The following is a 24,477-nucleotide window of genomic DNA, read 5'->3' on the forward strand; positions in this document are numbered from 1 at the left end:
CTCCGTCTCTTTCTCTCATCCCAGGAGAAGGCCAGTGCTATCCAGCACTACCAGTCTGTGATGACCAAGAAGCAGAGGGACTTCCAACAGGCTCTGGACAAAAGTAAAAAGGCCCGTGCTGACCAGTGCAAGGAACTGCAGGACAGAGTGGAACTGGTGAGTATCGTGTTTGTGTGTGGATTGATTCATTTCACTGTCTTTCTCCCTCATTCTTATGTACAGTTCCTGATTCATCATCAACTTCCTGTGCTGCTTTATCTTTTTTATATTTTTTTGGGGCCAGACAGTCTCACTCTTCCTTCTCTCATTTCCTCTCTTTTCTAGGAACTGTACAAATAATGGACTCAAGAAAAAGTAAAAAAAAAAACATCATGTTGTTGTGGACTCTCAGTAGTAGTTGCTTTCTCCATTTTTATCTCTTTACCTCTGTCCCTCTCTCCCTCTCTTGCTCCTTCCCTGTCGCCAGCTGCAGTTGTCTCTGGACCAGACCCGCGCCCAGGTCTCAGAGCTGGAGCAGGCTGTGTGTTGTGCCCAGAGGGAGAGACACGAGGCCCAGAGCACGGCCCACCTACTGCAGGTCTCCCTGGACCAGCTCACACAGGTCAGAGCCACCACAGCTATACAGTTTCATCCTACACACCCTCTCACGAACCACTACTATGTAACCGGGATGCATGGCACGGCAGCCATTTTGTGCCAGAACACTCATTAAATGACATTTCATGACCGTACGTGAAGCCATGGCATTAATGTAATAAATAGAATGGCTTGCCTGTGTGCTGTGCACCTTGTCATGAGATCTCAATGTACTTATCACCAGGAGAGAGAGACCAAAGTGAGAAGCAGCGAGGAGGCTCTACAGAGTGTCAAAGAGCAGGCCACCGAGTCTTCCACCAAGGTAACAATAAATGGAAAACACTGTATTCAATGCTATACCCAGGTTTTTCTAGCGCTCAGTTTAAATGCATATCAACTGTATGTACTGTGGTCTACAAAGACGTCCGCCTGAACAGTTACCACAGTACCAGTCTTGTGCTTGGTGACGACATATCAATATCAAATCGGATGTCTTGCCGTAGATCGTTGACAAGGAACGTGTACAAGCTTCACAAGGGACGTATGGCGAGGAAAGAGGACAGGAAGGCGCGTGGTTTGACGCAGACCGTATTTATGCTCTGCGTTTGATGTCGCGTGTCTGCGTTTCAGGTGAGGCAGCTGGAGACAGCCCTGTCGTCCTGCAGGGATGAGCTGAGCTCCCACCTACTGCAGGCGGAGGACGCTAAGCAGCGCCATCAGAGACAGCTGGACCTCAAGAGCACGGAGGTGTGCGTCTATGTTCCGTGTTGCTTAATACTCCATTGTGACTGTCTGACACGCTCCGCCACCGTGTGCGCGTGTCTCTCACCTTGTCGTCTGTGTGTACGTGTGTGAGAGTCCCGTGTGTGTGTAACCCCCCCGTCTCTCTACTCCACAGCTGTCGTCTCTGCAGGAGGAGTTGCGTAGCAGTGCTCTGGTGTGTGGTCGCTCCAGTGAGCGCTGTGTCCAGCTTCAGTACTCCCTGCAGCGGCAGCAGAGCATGCTGCAGGAGAGCAGCACCCGTGTGGCCGAACTGGAGGAAAGCCAGAGCCAGCTACAGGGACAGGTACGGAAGCCTGCTTGGAGAGACTGAGAGATGCTCTACCTAGATGCCAGGTAGGAATATATGTCTTGTAGACAGGGAGACCGCTGACATTGCAGTGACCCCGAAGGTTAAACACACATCTGTCATGGAGCTCCCTACCGGGACATGGAAACTTGACCCAGGTTGTATCTCAATGGTCAGTAGTCTTCTTGCAGCTGAATAAGCAGGACACAGCCTATTATATTGACTTCAGTGTTAAAGTGCAAACCACTTCCAGGAAGACCCCCTGAAAAGCAAATGTGTAAATTCTATTAATTCACTTCAGCTCATTTTAGTATTTGACTTATCAGGGACATTTTATGTGGTTGGAATCATTTCACATGCCCTTATGTGGTTAGAATCATTTCACATGCCCTTATGGGGGCATGTGAAATGATTCTAACTACATAAGGGCATGTGAAATGATTCTAACTACATAAGGGCATGTGAAATGATTCTAAAATCATTTCACATGCCTTTATGTGGTTAGAATCATTTGCCACCTTGTTCATTTTTTTTTCTTTCTCAAACTCCCCTCACAACAAGAACATAGTACAATGACTCCATTAACCAAAGCCAATATAAATCTATTCACTTGCGGGCAGGACTTTTCTGTCTACAAAGCGTGGCTTGATAGGGAACATGAGAGCTGAATTTCCCACAGGCAACATGCTTTCTGTGTAAACCTTTTGTCAACTAGGTTATCATCAAGTCTTCCATTTGTTTTAAGGTCAATCATTTAAGTGGGTATTTTACCGTAAGAAAAACCATTATACACAGGTATAAATGCAATTTAATGTAAAACCAGTTAGGTTACAAATACTGTAATACTATGTTCAGGATAGTGCTTAAACAAACATTGTAATACTAATGGAATATGAATATGGTACATACATACATACATACATACATGCATACATACATACATACATCTCACACACACATACACACTACCGGTCAAAAGTTTTAGAACACCTACTCATTCAAGGGTTTTTCTTCATTTGTACTATTTCTACATTGTAGAATATTTGTTGAGACATCAAAACTATGAAATAACACATGGAATCATGTAGTAACCAAAAAAGTGTTAAACAAATCAAAATATATTTGAGATTCTTCAAAGTATGCACCCATCGTTCTTCCTCATTCTCATGGACAGTTCCTGATTTATCATCAACTTCCTCTATGTAACTTTATCTTTGATTATTTTTGGCCAGACAGTCTCACTCTTCCTTCTCTCATTTCTTCTCTCTTTCTAGGAAAGAGAATGACAGATCAAATAATGTAATCAAGGCAAAGTCCAATGTTTCCTCATCTCCCACCCCTTCTAATGCGACTATCCCTGATGCCTCTTCCATCTTTTCCCCTGCCACGCTACAAAATGTCTCCCTGCAGGCGGTCACGGAGTCCGAGGTGCTAAAGGAGCTCCCTTTCTTCTTTAAGGTTGATGCCCCTATCATCTCCAAGCATATTGCTGACCTTTTTAACCTGTCTCTCCTATCTGGGGAGGTTCCCATTGCTTGGAAGGCAGCCACGGTGCATCCTTTATTTAAAGGGGAGATCAAGCTGATCCTAACTAGACTAATTTCTATTTTGCCCTGTTTATCAAAAGGGTTGGAAAAACTTGTCAAGAAAGCCAGTCAGTTGATTATTGACATCTATAGTATTCTCTCGGGTACATTCTGTTAAAGGTCCCCAAAGCGCACACGTCCCTGGGTGGCTCGTCTTTTCAGTTCGCTGCAGCTAGCGACTGGAACGAGCTGCAACAAACACTCAAACTGGACCATTTTATCTCCATCTCTTCATTCAGACTCAATCATGGACACTTACTGACAGTTGTGGCTGCCTTGTTTGATGTATTGTTGTCTCTACCTTCTTGCCCTTTGTGCTGTTTGTGCCCAATCGTATTTGTACCATGTATTGTGCTGCTGCCATTTTGTGTTGCTACCATGCTGTGTTTTCATGTGTGCTGCCTTGCTATGTTGTTGTCTTAGGTCTCTCTTTATGTAGTGTTGTGTGTTTTGGCCTATATTTTATTACATTTTTTATAGTCCCAGCCCCCGTCTCCACAGGAGGCTTTTTGGTAGGCCGTCTTTGTAAATAAGAATTTGTTCTTAACTGACTTGCCTGGTTAAATAAATAAAAAATATGAATAAATAACATTTGCCTTGATGACAGCTTTGCACACTCTTGGCATTCTCTTAACCAGCTTGATGAGGTAGTCACCTGGAATGCATTTCAAATCAAAGTTTAGACCTTACAGTGAAATGCTTACTTACAGGCTCTAACCAATAGTGCACCTAAATGTATTAGGTGAACAATGGGTAAGTAAAGAAATAAAAACAATCGTAAAAGGACAGTGAAAAATAACAGTAGCGAGGCTATAACAATAGCGAGGCTACATACAGACACCGGTTAGTCGGTCTGATTGAGGTAGTATGTAGATATGGTTAAAGTGACTGCATATATGATGAACCGAGAGTAGCAGCAGCGTAAAAGAGGGGTTGGGGGGGCACACAATGCAAATAGCCCGGGTAGCCATTTGATTACCTGTTCAGGAGTCTTATGGCTTGGCTGTAAAAACTGTTGAGAAGCCTTTTTGTCCTAGACTTGGCACTCCGGTACCACTTGCCGTGCGGTAGTAGAGAGAACAGTCTATGGCTGGGGTGGCTGGGGTCTTTGACAATTTTTAGGGTCTTCCTCTGACACCGCCTGGTGTAAAGAGGTCCTGGATGGCAGGCAGCTTGGCCCCAGTGATGTACTGGGCTGTACGCACTACTCTCTGTAGTGCCTTGCGGTCGGAGGCCGACCAATTGCCGTACCAGGCAGGTGCGCCTTGTTAAAAGTGAATTTGTGGAATTTCTTTCCTTAATGCGTTTGAGCCAATCAGTTGTGTTGTGACAAGGTATGGGGTGGTATACAGAAGAGAGCCTTATTGGGTAAAAGACCAAATCCATATTATGGCAAGAACAGCTCAAGTGTAACGCCCTGGCCATAGAGAGGGGTTTTTGTTCTTTATTTTGGTTAGGCCAGGGTGTTACATTGGGTGGGCGTTCTATGTGCATTTTTCTATGTTGGTTTGTTTCATTGATTTTGTCCGTGTGGCTTCCAATCAGGCACAGCTGTAGAGTGTTGTTGCTGATTGGGAGTCACACATAAGTGCCTGTTTTTCCGTTGGGGTTTTGTGGGTAATTGTTTCTGTTAGTGTTTTGCACCTGACAGGACTGTTTGGCTGTCGGTTTTCTTATTTTTGTATCGTGTTCTTTCGTCTATTAAATATTCAATGATGAACACTAACTCCGCTGCACCTTGGTCTACTCTCTCTCACGACAGCCGTTATATCAAGTTAGCAAAGAGAAATTACAGTCCATCATTACTTTAAGACATGAAGGTCAGTCAATCCGGAACAGTCGCACAAAACATCAAGAGCTATGATGACTGGCTCTCATGAGGACCGCCACAGGAAAGGAAGACCCAACTCTGCTGCAGAGGATAAGTTCATTAGAGTTAACTGCACCTCAGATTGCAGCCCAAATAAATGCTTCACGGAGTTCGGTAACAGACACATTTCAACATCAACTGTTCAGAGGAGACCGCGTGAATCAGGCCTTTGTGGTCGAATTGCTGCAAAGAAGCCACTACTAAAGGACACCAGTAAGAAGAGACTTGCTTGGGTCAAGAAACACGAGCAATGGTCATAATGACCATCGTTATGTTTGGAGGAAAAAGGGGGAGGCTTGCAAGCGGAAGAACACATCCCAACTGTGAAGCATGGAGGTGGCAGCATCATGTTGTGGGGGTGCTTTGCTGCAGTAGGGACTGGTGCACTTCATAAAATAAATGTCATCATGAGGAAGGAAAATTGTGGATATATTGAAGTAAAATCTCAAGACATCAGTCAGGAAGTTAAAGCTTGGACGCAAATGGGTCTTCCAAATGGATGATGACCCCAAGCATACTTCCAAAGTTGTGGCAAAATGGCTTAAGGACAACAAAGTCAAGGTATTGGAGTGGCCATCACAAAGCCCTGACCTCAATCCCATAGAACATTTGTGGGCAGAACTGAAAAAGCGTGTGCGAGCAAGGAGGCCTACAAACCTGACTCAGTTACACCATTTCTGTCAGGAAGAATGTGCCAAAATTCACCCAACTTATTGTGGGAAGCTTGTGGAAGGCTACCTGAAACGTTTGACCCAAGTTAAACAATTTAAAGGCAATGCTACCAAATACTAATTGAGTGTATGTAAACTTCTGACCCGCTGGGGATGTGATGAAAGAAATAAAAACTGAAATAAATAATTCTCTCTACTATTATTCTGACATTTCTCATTCTTAAAATAAAGTGGTGATCCTACCTGACGTACGGGGAATCTTTACTAGGATTAAATGTCAGGAACTGTGAAACTGAGTTTAAATGTATTTGGCTAAGGTGTATGTAAACTTCTGACTTCAACTGTATAAGTCTCCAACTTTAGTGATTAGAATGCCAAGAGTGTGCAAAGCTGTCATCAAGGCAAAGAGTGGCTACTTTGAAGATTCAAAAATATAAAATATATTTTGATTTCTTTAACACTTTCTTTGGTTACAACTTCTTCCATGTGTTATTTCATAGTTGTGATGTCTTCTCTATTATTCTGCAATGTAGAAAATAGTAAAAAGAAAGGAAAACCCTTGAATGAGTTGGTGTGTCCAAACTTTTTACTGGTACTGTATAATATGAATGATATTTGTTGCCAGGTGTCTGCGTTGGAGCAGGAGCTGGAGCGGGCGCGCTTGTCTCTGGAGGAGGAGCTGAGGAGGAGAGAGAAGGAGGTGCAGGAGGCTGACAAGGAGGTGCAGGAGAAGAGGCGACAGGCTGCACAGCTCTCTGGCTCTGTCACGTAAGACTAGGCAGTAGATTTGTATGCATTCCAATTAAGCATTTGTCATTGCTTAGTTTGATATAGAATGGTTCAGTCAAACAATTCACTAAATGTAATTGAATTCAGACATTGCACTAACGTCTGATTCGTTAATGAAGCCTTTCAAATATGCTTATTTGTTTTGCTTACCCCCAAAACAAACACATTTTATGATATCTGAGCCATGAAAAGATAGTTTAAAGTAACCTTCAAGCTATAGCGCCAAGTTGATCCATATCATACTAACTTTGTATTACCTTAAGATAAGACCTCACAAAATCCTCTCGGTATGTATATTGCAACTGTTCTGTGTTGGTCAGTGGGAGTTGTTGGAGTTCAGGCCAGACCGAGCAGCTCCTGCCCTGTAGCAGAAAGAGAGCGAGGAGGAGAGAAATGTTCCCATCGGCATAGTGCTGACAGAATAAGACAGTCCCATGACTCTTGTGCCTCCACAATCAGGGGGTTTATTTTGTGTGTCCCATCTCTTCCCCCCCCCCCCCCCCCCCCCCCACACACACACACACACACCACACGCTCCTTTCTTTGTCAGGGGGTATATATAGGGGGTATATATACACCGCTACACTCTGAAGCATTCTCCTTAGAGCGAGAGCTTATTTTAGGGTAGAGTTTAACACTTAATAAAGGAGCATAGCGAAGCATAGAGGACCGCTTTGACTAGGGAAGCACACTGCTTTGTCTATTAAGTCACTACTTAGGGAGGATCGATACAGAGATCGTACTCAGATTTCTAACTCTGGTTACTCAGTTAGCACTCTAGTTCAGGTTACTCAGTACTCTAGTTATAGTTACGCAGTTAGTATTCTAGTTCAGGTTACTCGGTTAGTATTCTAGTTCAGGTTACTCAGTTAGTACTGTAGTTCAGGTTACTTAATTAGTATGGTAGTTGTTACTCAGTTAGTACTCTAGGTCAGGTTACTCAGTTAGTACTCTAGTTCAGGTTACTCAGTTAGCACTCTAGTTCAGGTTACTCAGTTAGTACTCTAGTTCAGGTTACTCAGTTAGTACTCTAGTTCAGGTTACTTAGTACTGTAGTTGTTGTTACTCAGTTAGTATTCTACTTGTTGTTAGTCAGTTAGTACTGTAGTTCAGGTTAATCAGTACTGTTGTTCAGGTTACTCATGTAGTACTGTTGTTCAGGTTACTCAGTTAGCACTCTAGTTCAGGTTACTCGGTTAGTACTCTAGTTCAGGTTACTCAGTTAGCACTCTAGTTCAGGTTCTCTAGTTCAGGTTACTCTGTTAGCACTCTAGTTCAGGTTACTCAGTTAGTACTCTAGTTCAGGTTACTCAGTTAGTACTCTAGTTCAGGTTACTCAGTTAGCACTCTAGTTCAGGTTACTCAGTTAGCACTCTAGTTCAGGTTACTCGGTTAGCACTCTAGTTCAGGTTACTCAGTTAGCACTCTAGTTCAGGTTACTCTGTTATCACTCTAGTTCAGGTTACTCTGTTATCACTCTAGTTCAGGTTACTTGGTTAGCACTCTAGTTCAGGTTACTCGGTTAGCACTCTAGTTCAGGTTACTCAGTTAGTACTCTAGTTCAGGTTACTCTGTTAGCACTCTAGTTCAGGTTACTCGGTTAGCACTCTAGTTCAGGTTACTCAGTTAGTACTCTAGTTCAGGTTACTCTGTTAGCACTCTAGTTCAGGTTACTCTGTTAGCACTCTAGTTCAGGTTACTCTGTTAGTACTCTAGTTCAGGTTACTCAGTTAGCACTCTAGTTCAGGTTACTCGGTTAGCACTCTAGTTCAGGTTACTTTGTTAGCACTCTAGTTCAGGTTACTCAGTTAGTACTCTAGTTCAGGTTACTCAGTTAGTACTCTAGTTCAGGTATACTCAGTTAGTACTCTAGTTCAGGTATACTCAGTTAGCACTCTAGTTCAGGTTACTCAGTTAGCACTCTAGTTCAGGTTACTCGGTTAGCACTCTAGTTCAGGTTACTCAGTTAGCACTCTAGTTCAGGTTACTCGGTTAGCACTCTAGTTCAGGTTACTCAGTTAGCACTCTAGTTCAGGTTACTCGGTTAGCACTCTAGTTCAGGTTACTCAGTTAGCACTCTAGTTCAGGTTACTCGGTTAGCACTCTAGTTCAGGTTACTCGGTTAGCACTCTAGTTCAGGTTACTCAGTTAGCACTCTAGTTCAGGTTACTCGGTTAGCACTCTAGTTCAGGTTACTCAGTTAGCACTCTAGTTCAGGTTACTCAGTTAGTACTCTAGTTCAGGTTACTCGGTTAGCACTCTAGTTCAGGTTACTTTGTTAGCACTCTAGTTCAGGTTACTCAGTTAGCACTCTAGTTCAGGTTACTCGGTTAGCACTCTAGTTCAGGTTACTCAGTTAGTACTCTAGTTCAGGTTACTCAGTTAGTACTCTAGTTCAGGTTACTCAGTTAGCACTCTAGTTCGGTCCAAGTCATATAGAACCCGAGTTGGCTCCATTTTTTTTTTTGGCGGGTAGTGTAGTGGTCTAGGTTGCTGAGAGGATTCCTAATGGGGGCACATTTGTGCACAGTTTGGTAGGCGCCAGATGGAGGGTGTCTAGGATGTGTGTGAGTGCAGGGTGTGAATCTCTGCATGTCTGTAACTGTACATGTATTTTATCCGTGTTAGGATACTTGTATGCTAACTGTGTGCGCATGTGTATTCCAGTCAGCTGTCGTCTGAGATGAATCGGTGTCGTGGGGAGCTGTCATCCATGGAGCAGGAGCTGCAAAGGCTGCGGAAGGACGCCAGCATGAAGTCCTCCCAGCTCAGCTGCATGGAGGAGACCCTGCAGCAGACCCAGGGCCTACTGGAGAAGAAGAATGACGCGGGTAAGACACACTAGGGGGGATTGGTGATTATTTTAGTTTCTGTCTTTCTTCAATTCTTCATTCATTCAATCAAAGTTGGGGCCAATTTTATTTAGATTTTTCGTGATTACTGTATATATCCCCCACGGTCTGCATTCCACTGACCTCTCTACCACATCTATAGTCATCGTGGAAGCCCTTTCTCCCCTCCTCCTCCCCCTGCAGTTGTGGACTTGGAGGAGAAGCTCCACCGCTGCGAGGTGGACAGGCGGAACTCTGTGCAGCGGGCGGAGACTCTGGAGGGACAGCTACAGGGGGTGCGCGGTGAGATGCACGACACCCTAGAGAACCTACAGGAGCTGAGAGAGCTGTTACAGCGCACGCAGGTCAGCGCAGACCAACGACAGACATCACTGGAGAAATTGTCCGCCGAGCTCAGGTGAGCCTCTCTCTGCCAACCTCCCGACAGGGGGAGGGGCCTTGACCGGGGTTGTCCATTTGTTGCTCTGCTGAACAAAACACGTCTCCCCTCAAATCTTTAGGAAATGCTTCCTAAACAAAATAAACTCAATGCAGAGCAGTTTTGAAGGTAAAGATATTCATATCATTGAAGAAGCGCCGCCCGCTCACCGGAAGTCTCACGCGCTTTCAATGGACCGTGTAACCATGGCAACCACTGACCGGTCGAGCGCTGTGGATTTGTCTCTGAGACCTCATTGACGGGCGATTTGGGAAGACTGAATCAAAAGTCATATGTTTAGACGTTCTTTGGTCTGGTTTAAGAGTAATTGATTTTGGGTGACCTTTTTCGTCTTTAACTGTCACTTTTTCTTATATAATTAGTTAATATATTATGTAATATATGTCTGTTAATCTTTAAGTAAATATGATGTACTGTGCACATTTGTGTTTGTTGAGCATTAGTTGCAATGTTAAATAACGTAACTTTTCTTTGCACTAAAACCTGATGTGAGCTCATCATCGAGGGAAAGCCTCTGTTTCAAGAGGATAGGCTAGCTATGTGTCGTTAGCCTCTGGCTGAGCTAGCCTCTGGCTGAGCTAGCTAGCCTCTGGCTGAGCTAGCTAGCCTCTGGCTGAGCTAGCCTCTGGCTGAGCTAGCCTCTGGCTGAGCTAGCCTCTGGCATTCATAATATGTATCATGCTATATTCTTTTGTTTAAATGTATTCTTATAATAAATTGTGCATTGTTTTGAGGCTTTGTCGCAGTCAGTGAACAAACAGCAGTTGCTTTGGTGGCACACACACACACGACCCACACGGATACCAAGCACCCACGGGACTCATAAAATGAGTTGGAAATCATTTTATACACATGATCTCTTTGTGTGAATAGGACCACAGAACAGGAGTTATAATATCACTCGTATCTGTCTGCTATGGATTCAAACCCTCCGTCTGATACCAACCAGTTAATTTCCGGTAAACGTCTTGGTCAAATACACAATTGTCCCCCACTCAACATGCCACCAGCCAATATGACATTGTCACAAACTGTTCTAATCAGATGACTGTAATGGCTAGGTATTATTGTGACGCTTTGACAGTTTTACAAGTGGATTATCTCTCACTGTCATTCAAACATATAACCGGTACAGTAACACCTGATCTGTAAACCCTATTGAGCAGCTACAGTGCTGAACCTCAACCACTGATGCAATATAATTCAAGAAATCTATGTAAAAGTAAAGGCCTAAAAAACTAAAAACAAAGGCTGTTTGAGGGGATCAGTTTGAGCAAGGCACGGCGCAGAATCACTAGTCTTGACCACACAATGAGTAGTTATTTGGGATGCAAGGGGATTTGCAAACACACACAATATCTCTGCGTTACTGTCTCAAGCAGTTTTCCTTTGAGTCCCGTGTGTGTGTGTGTGTGTGTGTGTGTGTGTGTGTGTGTGTGTGTGTGTGTGTGTGTGTGAAACAAAATGCCCGCTACACAGCTGCGATCAGCTGTTGAGATCTTCTGTGTGAAATAGAACATGCCCCTGGTGTACAGTGATTTCACTGGCTGTGTGTGTGTGTGTGTGTGTGTGTGTGTGTGCTGCAGGGAAAGCCAGAGGGAGTTGGAGGAGAGGAACCACGAGGTGTTGGACATGGACACAGCATTGAAGGAGAGACAGGGGGAGCTCCAGCAGAGAGCACAGCTGGTACGTACACACACACTAAACCGAGGCAACATTTCATTTCATGGCGTGCTATATGAGGTTTATTCCACATGAATATGGTCTTTGTCTTTAATGGGTGGAATGCTAAGAAATCCAGAGCTTCTCTCCTTATGCGTGTCTCCCTCTTCCTCAGCTGGGCCAGTTGGACGTGGCCATCAGAGACCATAAGGTGGAGATGGACAAGAAGGTTCAGACCCTACAGCAGACTCTGGACCAGAGAGAGGGAGAGGTCAAAGACCGAGACAAACGGGTAAAAGGCCCCATTACACACACACCTCTATTCTTCCATCTGTGTAATTCGGGGTCATTTGTTGCCCCTGGAGAAGCATATTCCCGTTACAAGTACTGTCCATTCTGTTATAGCTGAAGTACTGTCCATTCTGCTATAGCGTTATAGCTGAAGTACTGCCCATTCTGCTATAGCGTTATAGCTGAAGTACAGTCCATTCTGCTATAGCGTTATAGCTGAAGTACTGTCCATTCTGTTATAGCTGAAGTACAGTCCATTCTGCTATAGCGTTATAGCTGAAGTACTGTCCATTCTGTTATAGCTGAAGTACTGTCCATTCTGCTATAGCGTTATAGCTGAAGTACTGTCCATTCTGCTATAGCGTTATAGCTGAAGTACTGTCCATTCTGCTATAGCGTTATAGCTGAAGTACTGTCCATTCTGCTATAGCGTTATAGCTGAAGTACTGTCCATTCTGCTATAGCGTTATAGCTGAAGTACTGTCCATTCTGCTATAGCGTTATAGCTAAAGTACTGTCCATTCTGCTATAGCGTTATAGCTAAAGTACTGTCCATTCTGCTATAGCGTTATAGCTAAAGTACTGTCCATTCTGCTATAGCGTTATAGCTAAAGTACTGTCCATTCTGCTATAGCGTTATAGCTAAAGTACTGTCCATTCTGCTATAGCGTTATAGCTGAAGTACTGTAGTAGACTATCGCCTCATGTTTTGTCTCCCCAGGTTGCGTTTTTGAGTGAGCGGTTAGACCTGCTAAAGGCACAACTACAAGGGAAGGAGGATTCCGAGAAGGTATGGTGGGATGAGGCGATGAATGGATCTGTTGATAGATTGAGGGTTAAGTTGATGTACGGAAAGATGGGTAATACTTATGGTATCGTTATTCTCATGGAGGGAGAGATAGATGGTTGAACAGAGAAGTTAAATAAATACCACCGACAGCATTCAACCTAGAAGCTATAGCAATTGGCGAGATGTTTCTGGATCGATAACCTCATAATGTAATACTGTTCAGTGTTCCCTTTCCGGGAACCTTTTTGAATGAACCACATAATGAACCCTGGACAATCTTAATGTCTATTTGGAGTAATCCATAAAGTAAATGCTGTAAAAATAAAAAATAAAAATAAATCTGACTGACCGTCTAGGCTCTGTCTGATTTAACCTTTGACCTTTTGCTCCAGGACTCTCTGGCGCAGGTCCAGAACCTGCGTGTGTGTCGGGAGGAGCTGCAGAGAACAACGCAAGAGCTGCGGGACACACAGAATCGCTGCGAGAGCCTGACCGAGGAGCTGGACAGCATCACTCAACATGCCAGGGAAAAGGTGAAACCTTCATTTTGTTGTCTGTAAATGCCCAATAAATCCATGTATTCTTGCTCTTTATCCATAATAACAAATTGTGGTATTTCTGTTCATTCTTCTATGGCCAGATGATGACCTTAACTGTGTTGTCGGGTCTCATATAGGAGGCGCAGGTGAGGAGTCTAGAGGAGAAGCTGTCTGCCAGGGAGGGCCGCTGGGTCCAGGGGGAAGCCAGACTGCAAGTCACCATCTCCTCCCTACAGCAGGAGCTGGAGCAGGAGCGGGAACAGCACAGCAAGGAGGTACAACAGGGCCGAGAACTGTGGAGGTCTATGTAGTACAGCCTCTCTGTCCATCTCTGTCTGTTCATTTGGCCTTCTCTTTCCCTCTCACGCACACTCCCATCTTCCTCTTTCTCCACTGTTCTTCCGTTTCTGTCATCCTCTACTGCAGGGGTGTTCTACGAGGTCCGAAGCCTGCTGTTTTTCTGTTGCCACCTGATAATTAGTATCACCCACCTGGTGTCTCAATGGGGGGGGAAAAACCGCAGTGGAACTGGCTTCGAGGTCCAGAGTTGAGTTTTTGAGGGCACTACTGTATATATCACCTCATCAATCTCTTCCCCAGTCCCTCTTTCACTTCTTTGTTTCTCGTAATTTCCCTAATCACCCGTTCTTTCACACATGCAATAACCGCTGAAGTTCCTACAGTACACGCTTGTAACTTCCCTCTCCTCCTTCCCCCTTTCTCTGTTGCCCCTCCCCCAGCTCTACTCCCTGCAGCAGACGCGGGGCCAGCTCCTGAAGGTGTCGGAGCAGATGAGCTGCAGCCTGCGGAGCTCCCAGGAACACCTGGCCTCCAGACTGCAGCAGAGCCAGATGCAGCTAGAGCAGACCAGGGCCCAGGCGGCCCACCTGCAGGCCCAGTTCCACGCCACCCAGACCAGCCTGCAGAGCGCCCGCGAGGCCCTGCTCATCAAGGTAGAGTACAGTAGGCCTGGGACTGGGCTAGTGAAGTGCCCCCCCCCTACTGGTCATGAACATATACTCCAGTATCATTGTGTTGTTTTCCTCCAAGATGGGGGACATTTTTAGAGAGGAAATAATTGCCTCATTCTATAAGGTATTAAGAAATGGTGAAGGAGTCAGGGCAGCTGTTATTCAAATGTGATTAGGGTCCCCTGGGAAACACTGACCAACACTTTGGTTCCTAGATTTAAAATTCAATTTTTCTGACGCTCCTTTATTTCATTTGATGTTATTAACTATTGGCCTAGCTGATAGTTTTACCTCATTGTCAGTAACCAGGTTTCTATCCAACCATTTCATGCGGATGATTTACCTGACGTATAAAAAAAAAGTCACATCAGGCCATTTATAATAAAAATGTCCTAATGTTGACAGAATAAAATCCGTTGGACAAGGGTGGAGAATTTGGAAATGGCTTATGCGGTGGAAACACCTTTATACACAAATATTCATATGATAACCATCATATCGAAGTAAACTTGGAGTCACGCAATGATATGTTACATTGTAGGCCTACCACCATGACGTGGAAAAGCATTCAAAGTTAATAGGCTGGTTAAATGAGTTATGAAGAACTTCACATGGTTCCGTGCACGGTGATCATGCACATTTTCATTAAATATCGAGGGTCGACTATTATTTCAATGCTTGTGACATGATGCTAGGTGCTTGGCTGCCAATTATCAAAATAAAATGATCTCACCTGCTCCTTGTCTAGAGAGCATACCCCAAAACCAGATTGAGCAAGTTTGCTATTTATCCCAACAGTTTGTGTCACAAAACCATCGGTAGAGTTGAAAATGTGACGAAAAGTTCAACTTCAGTTTTTTATTTTTTTTATTCGGAAATTACGCGTGAAAGTGCTTTTAACGTGACCTACGTTGTCACACGCAGCTTTTTATCCGCAACAAGTCAGTTTGATGGAAACACCTCTGATGGGAAAAAATATAAAACCTAGCTACTGAATGACTGATTCTTCTCATCCCTTCAGGAGTCCGAAGTCACTCGCCTACAGGCCAGAATTTCCAGTCTGGAGAGAGCTACAGAGCTCCACCACGCCACATTCCACCTTCACCCAGATATCACCCTGCCCTCATCCCCTCCGCCCCCTCACACACACCACCATTCTCCCCCACACACTCACTCATGCACCCACTCTCCTCATAAACACACCTGCTCCTCCCCACCCACCCACTCCCCTCCCAAACTCTCCCACCCCTCTCCACCACCCACTCATTCTCACACCCGTTCCCCTTCATCCCCCCATGTACAACACCACTCCCCTCCTCGCCCACCCCAAACCCACACTCCAGACTGGCCCGTGGAGGGCAGCAGTGTGGACTCCTCCCTCGATCTCCCTCAGAACCTGAAGGCCACGTTACGGGAAGCCCTGGGTCAACACCTCCCCTGGGACACCTCCTTTCTGTCCCCCACCCCATACCAGCCTGACCACAGCTGGCAGGGCCTCAGCCGACTGGAGGCCACCTCTGCCTCAGACCTCTCCTTCAATCCCCTCACCTACATGGTGGACAAAATGTCGGAGGAGAGGGAGGAGAGAGAGCCGGAGAGAGAGTCCCCCCTCAGGCAGGAGACCCAGGAGGAGATGGACATGAGCTCCCTGACGGGCATGCTGAGGTTTGTCAACCAGACGCTGGCCCTGCAGGAGGACCCGTCCCTCTGTGGCTCCGCGGGCCTCTGAGAGGCTGAGCACACCCTCGCACTGCAGGTTAGCATGAGCAACTCTCTCTGGGGTACAAAGGATGAAATGAGGTCGTACATGTAGCTGTAGTTTGAGCATTGGCAATGTGTAATTGTGGTGATTGATGAAATGGTTGGTGCTTGTTTAATGCCTTTTGTATAGGTAGTTGAGAGCTGGCTGACGCTCTTAACAAAAAATGTTGTAAACAGTCCGAAAACTGTGGTTCACCTTACACACACACACACACACACACACACACACACACACACACACACACACACACACACACACACACAAGGATCTCTCAAATAATGACACACCTGCTGTTAAAAGCAGTTCCTTCAATAATTAGGTCAGAGGTACCACACCTGTATTCAAACACTCAATTAACTAACCAAACAGCATACAGCACCAATTAGGGAAGAGGTGCAATTGACGGAGTATCACATTATTCGGAACCCACGTGGTTCTCGGGCAGGCCTGACGGTTTTGACTAACAGAAGTGACTTTTCGTAGCAGGTTAGGAGAACTTACGCCGCAGGATAGGAGAATTAACGTGGCAGGTTAGGCAAATTGGTTGAGGTTAGAGAAAGGGTTAGCTAAAATGCTCAAATTGTCCTCGACGCGACTTGAACATATCTAGCTACATCCAGACCAGCACTGAGAACACCCTACGTGGCGGCAGGGGTCCAGGTGAGTCGCGGGATGACATTGACATTTTTAAAAAAAATACATTTTCGGGATAGGAAAACATTTTCAGTGTGAACTTAAACGACTAAAACTATGTAGCAAAGATAATGGACCTATACATTTTTCAATAATAGCCTACAATCTTTGAGAATTTACAATCCGCAAAATAAAAGCCCCCATTTAATGTTGTAATGTTATGAGCGTGAGAACACCAGCCATGTCAGAATGCATAGCAATTTCCACACCAATTTCCTACAATTCTATCTTTTTTTCTTATTCTTTGATCTGTGTGTTTTTTATTTTAATTTAATTTTTTACCGCTCATTCCTTATGGTGGGTCGCGACTCACGACACCTCAATTGGTGGGTCACAAAGCAAAACATTTTGGGAACCCCTGCCCTACGTTTCCAACAATGCAGTTCTGTGCAATTGACATTGTAGCTATAGTATTAATTGCATGGAATGATGAATGGTTCAAATGAAAGGGATTCTGCATACAACTTGGTTTATCCAATAAATAAGCAATAAATACATTAACTAAACAATGTCCTTGTAGTGAAGAGCTCACTCCTTCTGTTCTACGTTTAGGCTATAATCAGCAGAATTTTTTTCCTCCCGGTGACACAATGGACACCTCTGTTATTTCACTAATCCATATCGGTGTTTCATTTTCAGGGGGACCTTAAAGATTGTGGATGCTGTTCTACGGGGGAACGTATAATAGTGGGACCCATTTAGACTTTTGAAGACTTAGTGTGTGTGGTTTGTTTGTTTGTGTGTTTGTGAATGAAGCGTCAGGCCACGCTACTGTCTGGTAGGAATTGGTTTCATTACATTTAACTCCAGCTCAGGCTTGCCCTGTATATGGCTACCAAGGTTCATGCTCTTTTACCTAGACACACGTTATGTATATACAGTCAGCTCCGAAAGTATTGGGATAGTGATAGATTTGTTGTTGTTTTGGCTCTGTACTTCAGCACTTTGGATTTGGAAATGTTACAATGACTGTGAAGTTAGTGCAGACTGTCAGCTTTAATTTGAGGGTATTTTCATCCATATCGGGGGAACCGTTGAGAAATTTACAGAACTTTTTGTACATAGTCTTACCATTTTTGGCGACCAGATGTATTGGGACAAATTCACTTATGTGTATTGAAGTTGTCAAAAGTTTAGTATTTGGTCCCATATTCCTTGCACGCAATGATTACATCTACCATGAGTACGGATAGTCCTGAATGAATCGGGAATAATGATGAGTGAGAAACGGACGCACAAATATCATACCCCCAAGACATGCTAAGCTCTCACCATTACAATAACAGGGGAGGTTAGCGTTTTTTGGGGCAGGGGGAGGTATGATATTTGTCCATCTAACTTTCTCACTCATTATTTACAATTCATTCAGGAATATCTGTAATCATGGTAGCATCCACATTAATGTTGACGTATTTAGAAACATTCGATTTTTATTTACAAGAAAAGTGACTCCAAAAGGACAATACATTATTTACCATTCATTTCAATTGGGCACAAAATAATCTGAAACGCAACCAAAACAAACAACAAATGCATAAGCTTGATGTAATCATTGCGTGCTGGGAATATGGGGCCAAATACTAAATGTTGAACTACTTTAATACACATATAAGTGAATTTGTCCCAATACTTTTGATCCCCTAAAATGGGGGGACTATGTACAGAAAGTGCTGTAATTTCTAAACGGTTCACCAGATATGGATGAAAATACCCTCAAAGCTGACAGTCTGCCCTTTAACGTCATAGTCATTCCATAATTTCCAATCCAAAGTGCTGGAATACAGAGCCAAAACAACAACAAAAAATGTCACTATCCCAATACTTTTGGGGCTCACTGTATATCTTTTAAGTATAAATGTGTATGTTATCTATTTTCAATCTGAATTAAATTAAATCATTTTTAGTAGAATACATTTTTGATATTTTTAAATATTACTTATTGTGTGAAGTGGGGTTCCTCATTTTATTTTAGAAAAAGAAAATGCACCTTTTCAAAAAAATTTTTTTTACCTGAACTTCACTTTGATGCTTTTGGCATCTGTGTGCTGGACTGCAGAGTCATGTTGCAAGGGGAACTTGCAAGGCCTAACAAAGAATTTGTGGTCTAGACGGTGGTCATGTTGGAACAAAATGACAGCCCGACTTGCTGCATTTGATTGGGCGCCCAGAGGGGTTTAAATAACAACAACAAAAGTTGTGTAGAATTAGTATTTTTAGGATCCTAAACTCTTGTGGATAAGTCAAATGTTCAATACTCAAGTTAGAGTTGATGGAAAATTCAAACTAGAGAAAAATTATATTTTCGGTAACAAGATTGTAAGCTACATTATTGTGATTTTTCTGTGCTCAACACATGCACACTAATTGAATACATATTTATTTACTTTATATTTCTTTAAAAATGGTATTTCTTTACAAAGAGGAAAAAGTAGGTTTTACTGAATAAAAATTCCACTGATGATAGGGGACCTATGAAATGTATAATTGACGTTTACAAGCCTAATGAATTGCAGCAGAGTAACATCAATGTCATAACAAGCAACAACAAAAAAATACAATCAAAATGTAACACACACACCGCAGGATACCGCTACATGAAACACAATGCTTGGTGTACAAATGTGGGTTTGCTATTTGGTCATGGTGCAGTAGGATCCACACAAAGCTGTCAGTCTGCCTTTGTGTGTGTATGTTTGTCTGCCTGTATGTGTTTGAACAGACTCCCCGCCCTTTCGGCCTGTGCCATTTGTTTCTGAAGGTTACTGGAAAAATGCCATTTTTTTTCTGCTGTGTGTGTGTGTGTGTGTGTGTGTGGTGTGTGTGTGTGTGTGTGTGTGTGTGGGGGGGGGGGGGGGGGGGGGGGGGGGGGGCGTAATGTTTGTGTTGACACTTCAGACAAAGACGGAACATGGACATCACCGTTAGCAACCAGCCTGCATGACTTTCTCTGTGGGATAACAAAACATCTTCTCCAAAAGCAGCAGCGCTGGCCCTTTTTTTTTTTTTTTTACAATGTTAGTATTGTGACGCGTTTCAATTGGTGCTCTTGATCAGTGAATTTTTTGTACTGAACGGTTTTTGGGCGCGGATCTGTTTCTTCCAGCCACCACTAACAAGCTGTTTTATTACTTGATTCTCTCTCTCTCTCTCTCTCTCTCTCTCTCTCTCTCTCTCTTTTTTTCCTCCTCTCTTCCTCTTCCGCTCTCACTGTCGTGGATTACTAAGGTGGAGGATGTGAGTGCAGTTCTCAGTAAAGAAAGATGTGGTCACATTTTGAAAATTGCTTGTGGTGCAGAAGCAACCTATAGGTCTTTTTTTTTTATGATTCAAATTCCTAATTCTATACATAAACCCCTGTCTTCCGCTTCTAACTTCCCACTGTTGTCATTCTTTGTGTGTGTAGTAACGTTTTAAATTTGAGACATTTGTAAGATGCTGACATTAGCTTATGTAGCAATACATGTAGGTGAAAAAAAAGGACCCTCTTGCATTGAGCTCATAGATGGTTGAAAATGCATGGGTGCAGTGGTTCGTGCAGGCTTGGAGAGATTTGAGGTAGATGTGAAAGAGAGAAGTGTGGGTGGTTCCTGTGCCACACGCCTACTGACCACATCTGGTACTGGTTGTCCCAGTTACAACAGTGAAACTACAGCTCTACAAAAGAACATCTTCAGTTGTTGGCACCATTTGTTTTATACGTGGCAAGGAATAAAAACATACTTAAAATGGAGGTATTCTAATGAGGAAAAAGAAACTAAATGTACCAGAATCGTGTTGAACCGTTCAGTGATGAGCACTCCAAACTCTAATGTTGACTATTTAAGGTACCGTATGGTTTTGACAGGGTGCCATTTGATCAAGCAGAACTCCGCAGATTTTGTTTCGACAATGACTGATTCTACACTGAAGAAGTCGGCTCCATCCCAAATTCAAACGGCTATCTACTTAACCAGGCCGTGCCCCTTGGAATTCAGCACAATGCTCAGCCACACAACACTGGCCACAGAGGAGGTGGGATAGTAAAGCCTATTCCAATAGAAAACCCTGCCTCCTTTCAATGTCATTTTTTTTGTTGGAAAGAGCGACTGCCCCTAAAAAGCAACTTTTCATTTTGAAAATGGCCTGTGGCATCGATATGAGTCAGACATTTATTCTGGTGTCACTGCGAAGTGTAAATAGGATCATTTTGGTCATAAAGTCAATCTCGTCCAAAACTGAGATTTTATGAGATGATAGGAAAAAATGGTATGTCATGGAATGAAGGCTACCGTAACAGTTTCCATGGGTTGGGTTTGCCCACAGCTGGCAGCACTCAAGTAATCATCAATAGGATCATAATGCCCATATGTTGTCACAGAGATAGAGGGCTCATCATGGATATTTAATCAATAAGGCCTGAGGAGGTGTGGTATATGGCCAATATACCACCTCTAAGGGCTGTTCTTAGGCGTGGTATAAGGCCAATATACCACGTTTAAGGGCTGTTCTTAGGCAGGATGCAATTTGACATGAATGTGCTTGCCTCCCTGTAAAATGTAGACCATGCATATGCACATCTGCTTGTGGTATTGTAGGCTACTGCAAGCTGGCAAGTAAGTATTTTATGCAAATGAGGGTTATGATGAAAAGCTTATTAATAAAAGTCAAAACAGGAATACATATAAACAAGTATGCAACCATTTATTCCTCACCTTTTCTGGCAGTGATGTGTTCATATTCCTGTAGGAGCCATACAACAAATGACCATGCACATCTCTCATTTAATTGGACCTAATAGCCTAGTAAATAGATAGGCTATATGTATTTCAAGTTTTGCAATGTCATAGGTAGTGCGGTTTATCATACTTGTCGAATTTAACAGCTGATCTTCATTGAAGTAGGCCTATGTATCAAGTTTGTATTGTCATGTGCACATGTAGGCTACAGTGACATTCCTTTCTTGCGTGCTCTTTCCTAACAATGCAGTAATCAATATAAGTAGTACTATAAAACATATTTATACCTTTTTTGTATTTTTATTTAAAAATTAGAACAACTAGAACAAAAACACAAGAGAAATAGAACTGTAAGTACTGTAATTGCCTTTTTTTGAGTAGCGTGCCCAACAATGTTTCAGAATTCGCCGGCAGTCCATGATACACTATTTACGTTGGTGGAAAGGTTGATGCAAAAACATTGCTGAATTCAAACGTTCTGCTGACAGGTCCACGAACATTTTCATTTTTTTTTTCTCTCTTTCGGAAACCGACAGTCATTTTCCAGATGCAGCATAAATTACTGCTAAAGATGAAAACATTCTGCCTACACAGTAAATAGACCCCGGTAGTGTATGTAAAATATTTGACAGTATGGGTAGGCTACAGAAGGCCTATTGCTGTACGATAGGAGCGCGACATAGTTTCCTATTTAATTTCAGAGCCTGTACAAAGGCAGGACATATAAATCCTATAATCTATTGATAAACTAAATATTGAACAACAATTCGCTTTTTGCATGCAGTGGCCTATTGCCAATAAATTCCCGATTTTACAGCAAATAAAGACCGTCATTGTCACCATAAAAGGCGAATGGAGGCGTTTTCCAGGTGGTTTTAATGCTTGTTCGCGCTTGCATAGTTTTATGACCGGTCTGAGTTATAACGAGGAACATGCGTATGTATGACGTGCGCCAAGTTTATGCATCTCAATATTTTTGTATGTGCGCGGACTTTTCAGAAATGTCGCGGCAGAAATGTTGTACGCAGTGGCGGTTCTAGTTTGTATGGCTCCCTGGGCGCCCCCCCCCCAAAAAAATAAATAAATAAAACACCATTCTGCACTAACTGTAATTTTTATTCAGACATTTGGAACAACACCACAAATAAATAATCATGACATTTAAAACGATATCAATATAACAATATATACAAAAATAAGACTCATAAATATAAAAAACAAGTACCAAAGACAAATGGAATCAAATTTGATTTGGCACTCCAGCGTCAATACATTACCCATCCCCCAACACTGTCAACCAAGAGTCAAGACAAAACGAATTCACCTTGGTGGTGTGCAGACTGGTTTTATATTATTCTTAACAATTTTACACAAACCAGAAAAAAATGCAACAATATGTCTGTGAAACTATATATTCACAGTATTATGAATGAATTGTGGTTTATTTGGAAGCATTTCGTAGTGTGACTGATTTTATAAATTGCGTTATTACTGTACAAAGTTAGAGTTGTGCTATTTGATAGATTCCCCTGCTCTCCCTACCTCAGTGGGGAGACCGGAGGTCAACCTACCCACACCCCCCTCCCCATCTCGTACTTCTGAGTGGGAGACCTTCCCAGGCAATTGCCTGCCTAGCTCACAAACTAGAATCAGGGCACCCAGTCCGACAAGGTTAATTCATCCACAGTCCCACACGGTGACATATCATTGACGTGATGTGCAAATGAGCGATAGAAAACCGATGGCGCAAATGTCACCGTGCCGCCCCCGGAAAGATGCCACCCTGACCGGCTGCCCATATTGCCTATACCTAAATCCGCCACTGGTTGGACGCAATTTACAAAGGTTATAAATGAGGCCCCTGGAGTGGACCTCAGGGATCTGACCTCAGTTGACTTCCCAGCTAGCACATAACGTTCTGAGAACCATATGTTTCTTAGGTGGGAATTTCAGTACTTCAGCATAACGTTTCCTCATGGTTCTATTTAAAGTAATGTTGTCAAATTGTTCAGAGAATATTAGGAATAACGTTCTTCTGTGGGAATTTCAGTACTTTAGCATAATGTTTCTACAGGTTTCCTAATGGTTCTATTTAAAGTGATGTTCTCAGAACATTAAGATAATTTTTCAGAAAAACCACAAGAAAACATTAGTAACATTCAAAGTGCATTCTAAGAATGTTAATTAAAAACATACATTCCGTTTTCAGCCTCAACAAAACTCTCTCTATCCTTTATCTTGTTAAGTGTGTTCAGGTGGGTTGGCCATGCTTACTAATTGGCCGCACCTGATCTTAATGAGTGCTTGTTTCCTTTGAAATGGGGTCTGTTTGAATAGACTAAAATGAACAGCTTTGTATGAGTTAAAAAAAAAAACATGGCATGCTTTGTTTTCCATTCTCGGAATGTTAAAACCTCCCAGAAAAAACTTTAATGGAACCATAGTAAAAACGTAAAGAACCTCCCAACAACCTAAAAATGTATGTTCCCAGAACAAGCAATGTTTTCACTTCCGTTCTCAGAACGTTTGAAAATGTTCCGTTTTACTGCTCAGGAAACTTATGGCTTCAATCCCAGAACCAATGGGAAACTAAAAACGTACGTTCCCACAAATTCCAAGGAACCAAATGTGCTAGCTGGGTTGGGCTTATCTGACAATAGGGCCCTTCTCATGACTGCCTCCATCCCAATACCAGCACTGTTTAAAAAGAGACAGATTTCAGATTCCGGAAGGATATCAGTCACCCCCACTCATTTGCAGAAGCATTATCTGATGTGCAATTACTTCCCTCATCCTCAACCTCACTTGAAATGGCAGTTTAACAATATAACCAGGGACTGTGCACAGTTATTATCATCATTGCCACATTAAAAACTCTGGAGATATTTACATTCCGCTGCTGAGTGTAAACTGGAAAGAATATGGAGGAAAACAAACCTAACTGCATGCCATATCTTCGGACTGCATACAAAGAGGCACTGAACACTGCACATAAGTTATACTATACCAATCTCATTTCAAATGGTGAGGGGAACCCCAGAATGCTATTTTCTGTTGGAAAGAAATGTTAAACCCCCAAATAACTCTTCCATTGAGCAATCCAAGAATTTTCTTGACATTTTCCAATCCAAAGTCAAGGACATGTACTGTACAAATGACCCATTGCTTGGGGCCTGCCCCTCTGCTTCATACTGAGCCTCCC

General features: G+C 43.1%; 1 protein-coding gene across 2 annotated transcripts in view; it reads left to right on the plus strand.

The window, feature by feature from the left end:
* Positions 1-19,342, plus strand: part of ccdc18 (coiled-coil domain containing 18) — a 33,690-nt gene extending 14,348 nt beyond the window's left edge. Inside the window, exons 12-27 of one of the 2 annotated variants that reach the window (XM_082960738.1) lie at positions 25-156; positions 467-601; positions 821-898; positions 1,207-1,323; positions 1,475-1,642; positions 6,398-6,540; positions 9,229-9,392; positions 9,597-9,810; positions 11,439-11,538; positions 11,690-11,806; positions 12,527-12,595; positions 12,988-13,128; positions 13,272-13,409; positions 13,875-14,087; positions 15,127-15,861; positions 17,200-19,342. In XM_082960738.1, coding sequence (XP_082816864.1) covers positions 25-156; positions 467-601; positions 821-898; positions 1,207-1,323; positions 1,475-1,642; positions 6,398-6,540; positions 9,229-9,392; positions 9,597-9,810; positions 11,439-11,538; positions 11,690-11,806; positions 12,527-12,595; positions 12,988-13,128; positions 13,272-13,409; positions 13,875-14,087; positions 15,127-15,834 — 2,637 coding nt within the window. In that variant the 3' untranslated portion in view covers positions 15,835-15,861; positions 17,200-19,342. Of the gene's footprint in view, positions 1-24; positions 157-466; positions 602-820; positions 899-1,206; positions 1,324-1,474; positions 1,643-6,397; positions 6,541-9,228; positions 9,393-9,596; positions 9,811-11,438; positions 11,539-11,689; positions 11,807-12,526; positions 12,596-12,987; positions 13,129-13,271; positions 13,410-13,874; positions 14,088-15,126; positions 17,072-17,199 lie in introns of those variants that run through there. The other variant, XM_014139895.3, reaches the window with a different exon arrangement.
* Positions 19,343-24,477: the final 5,135 nt, after the last annotated feature.

Source organism: Salmo salar, chromosome 14 (genome assembly GCF_965601325.2).
Source record: "Salmo salar chromosome 14, fSalSal1, whole genome shotgun sequence".
In the NCBI taxonomy this organism is placed as follows: Eukaryota; Metazoa; Chordata; class Actinopteri; order Salmoniformes; family Salmonidae; genus Salmo; species Salmo salar.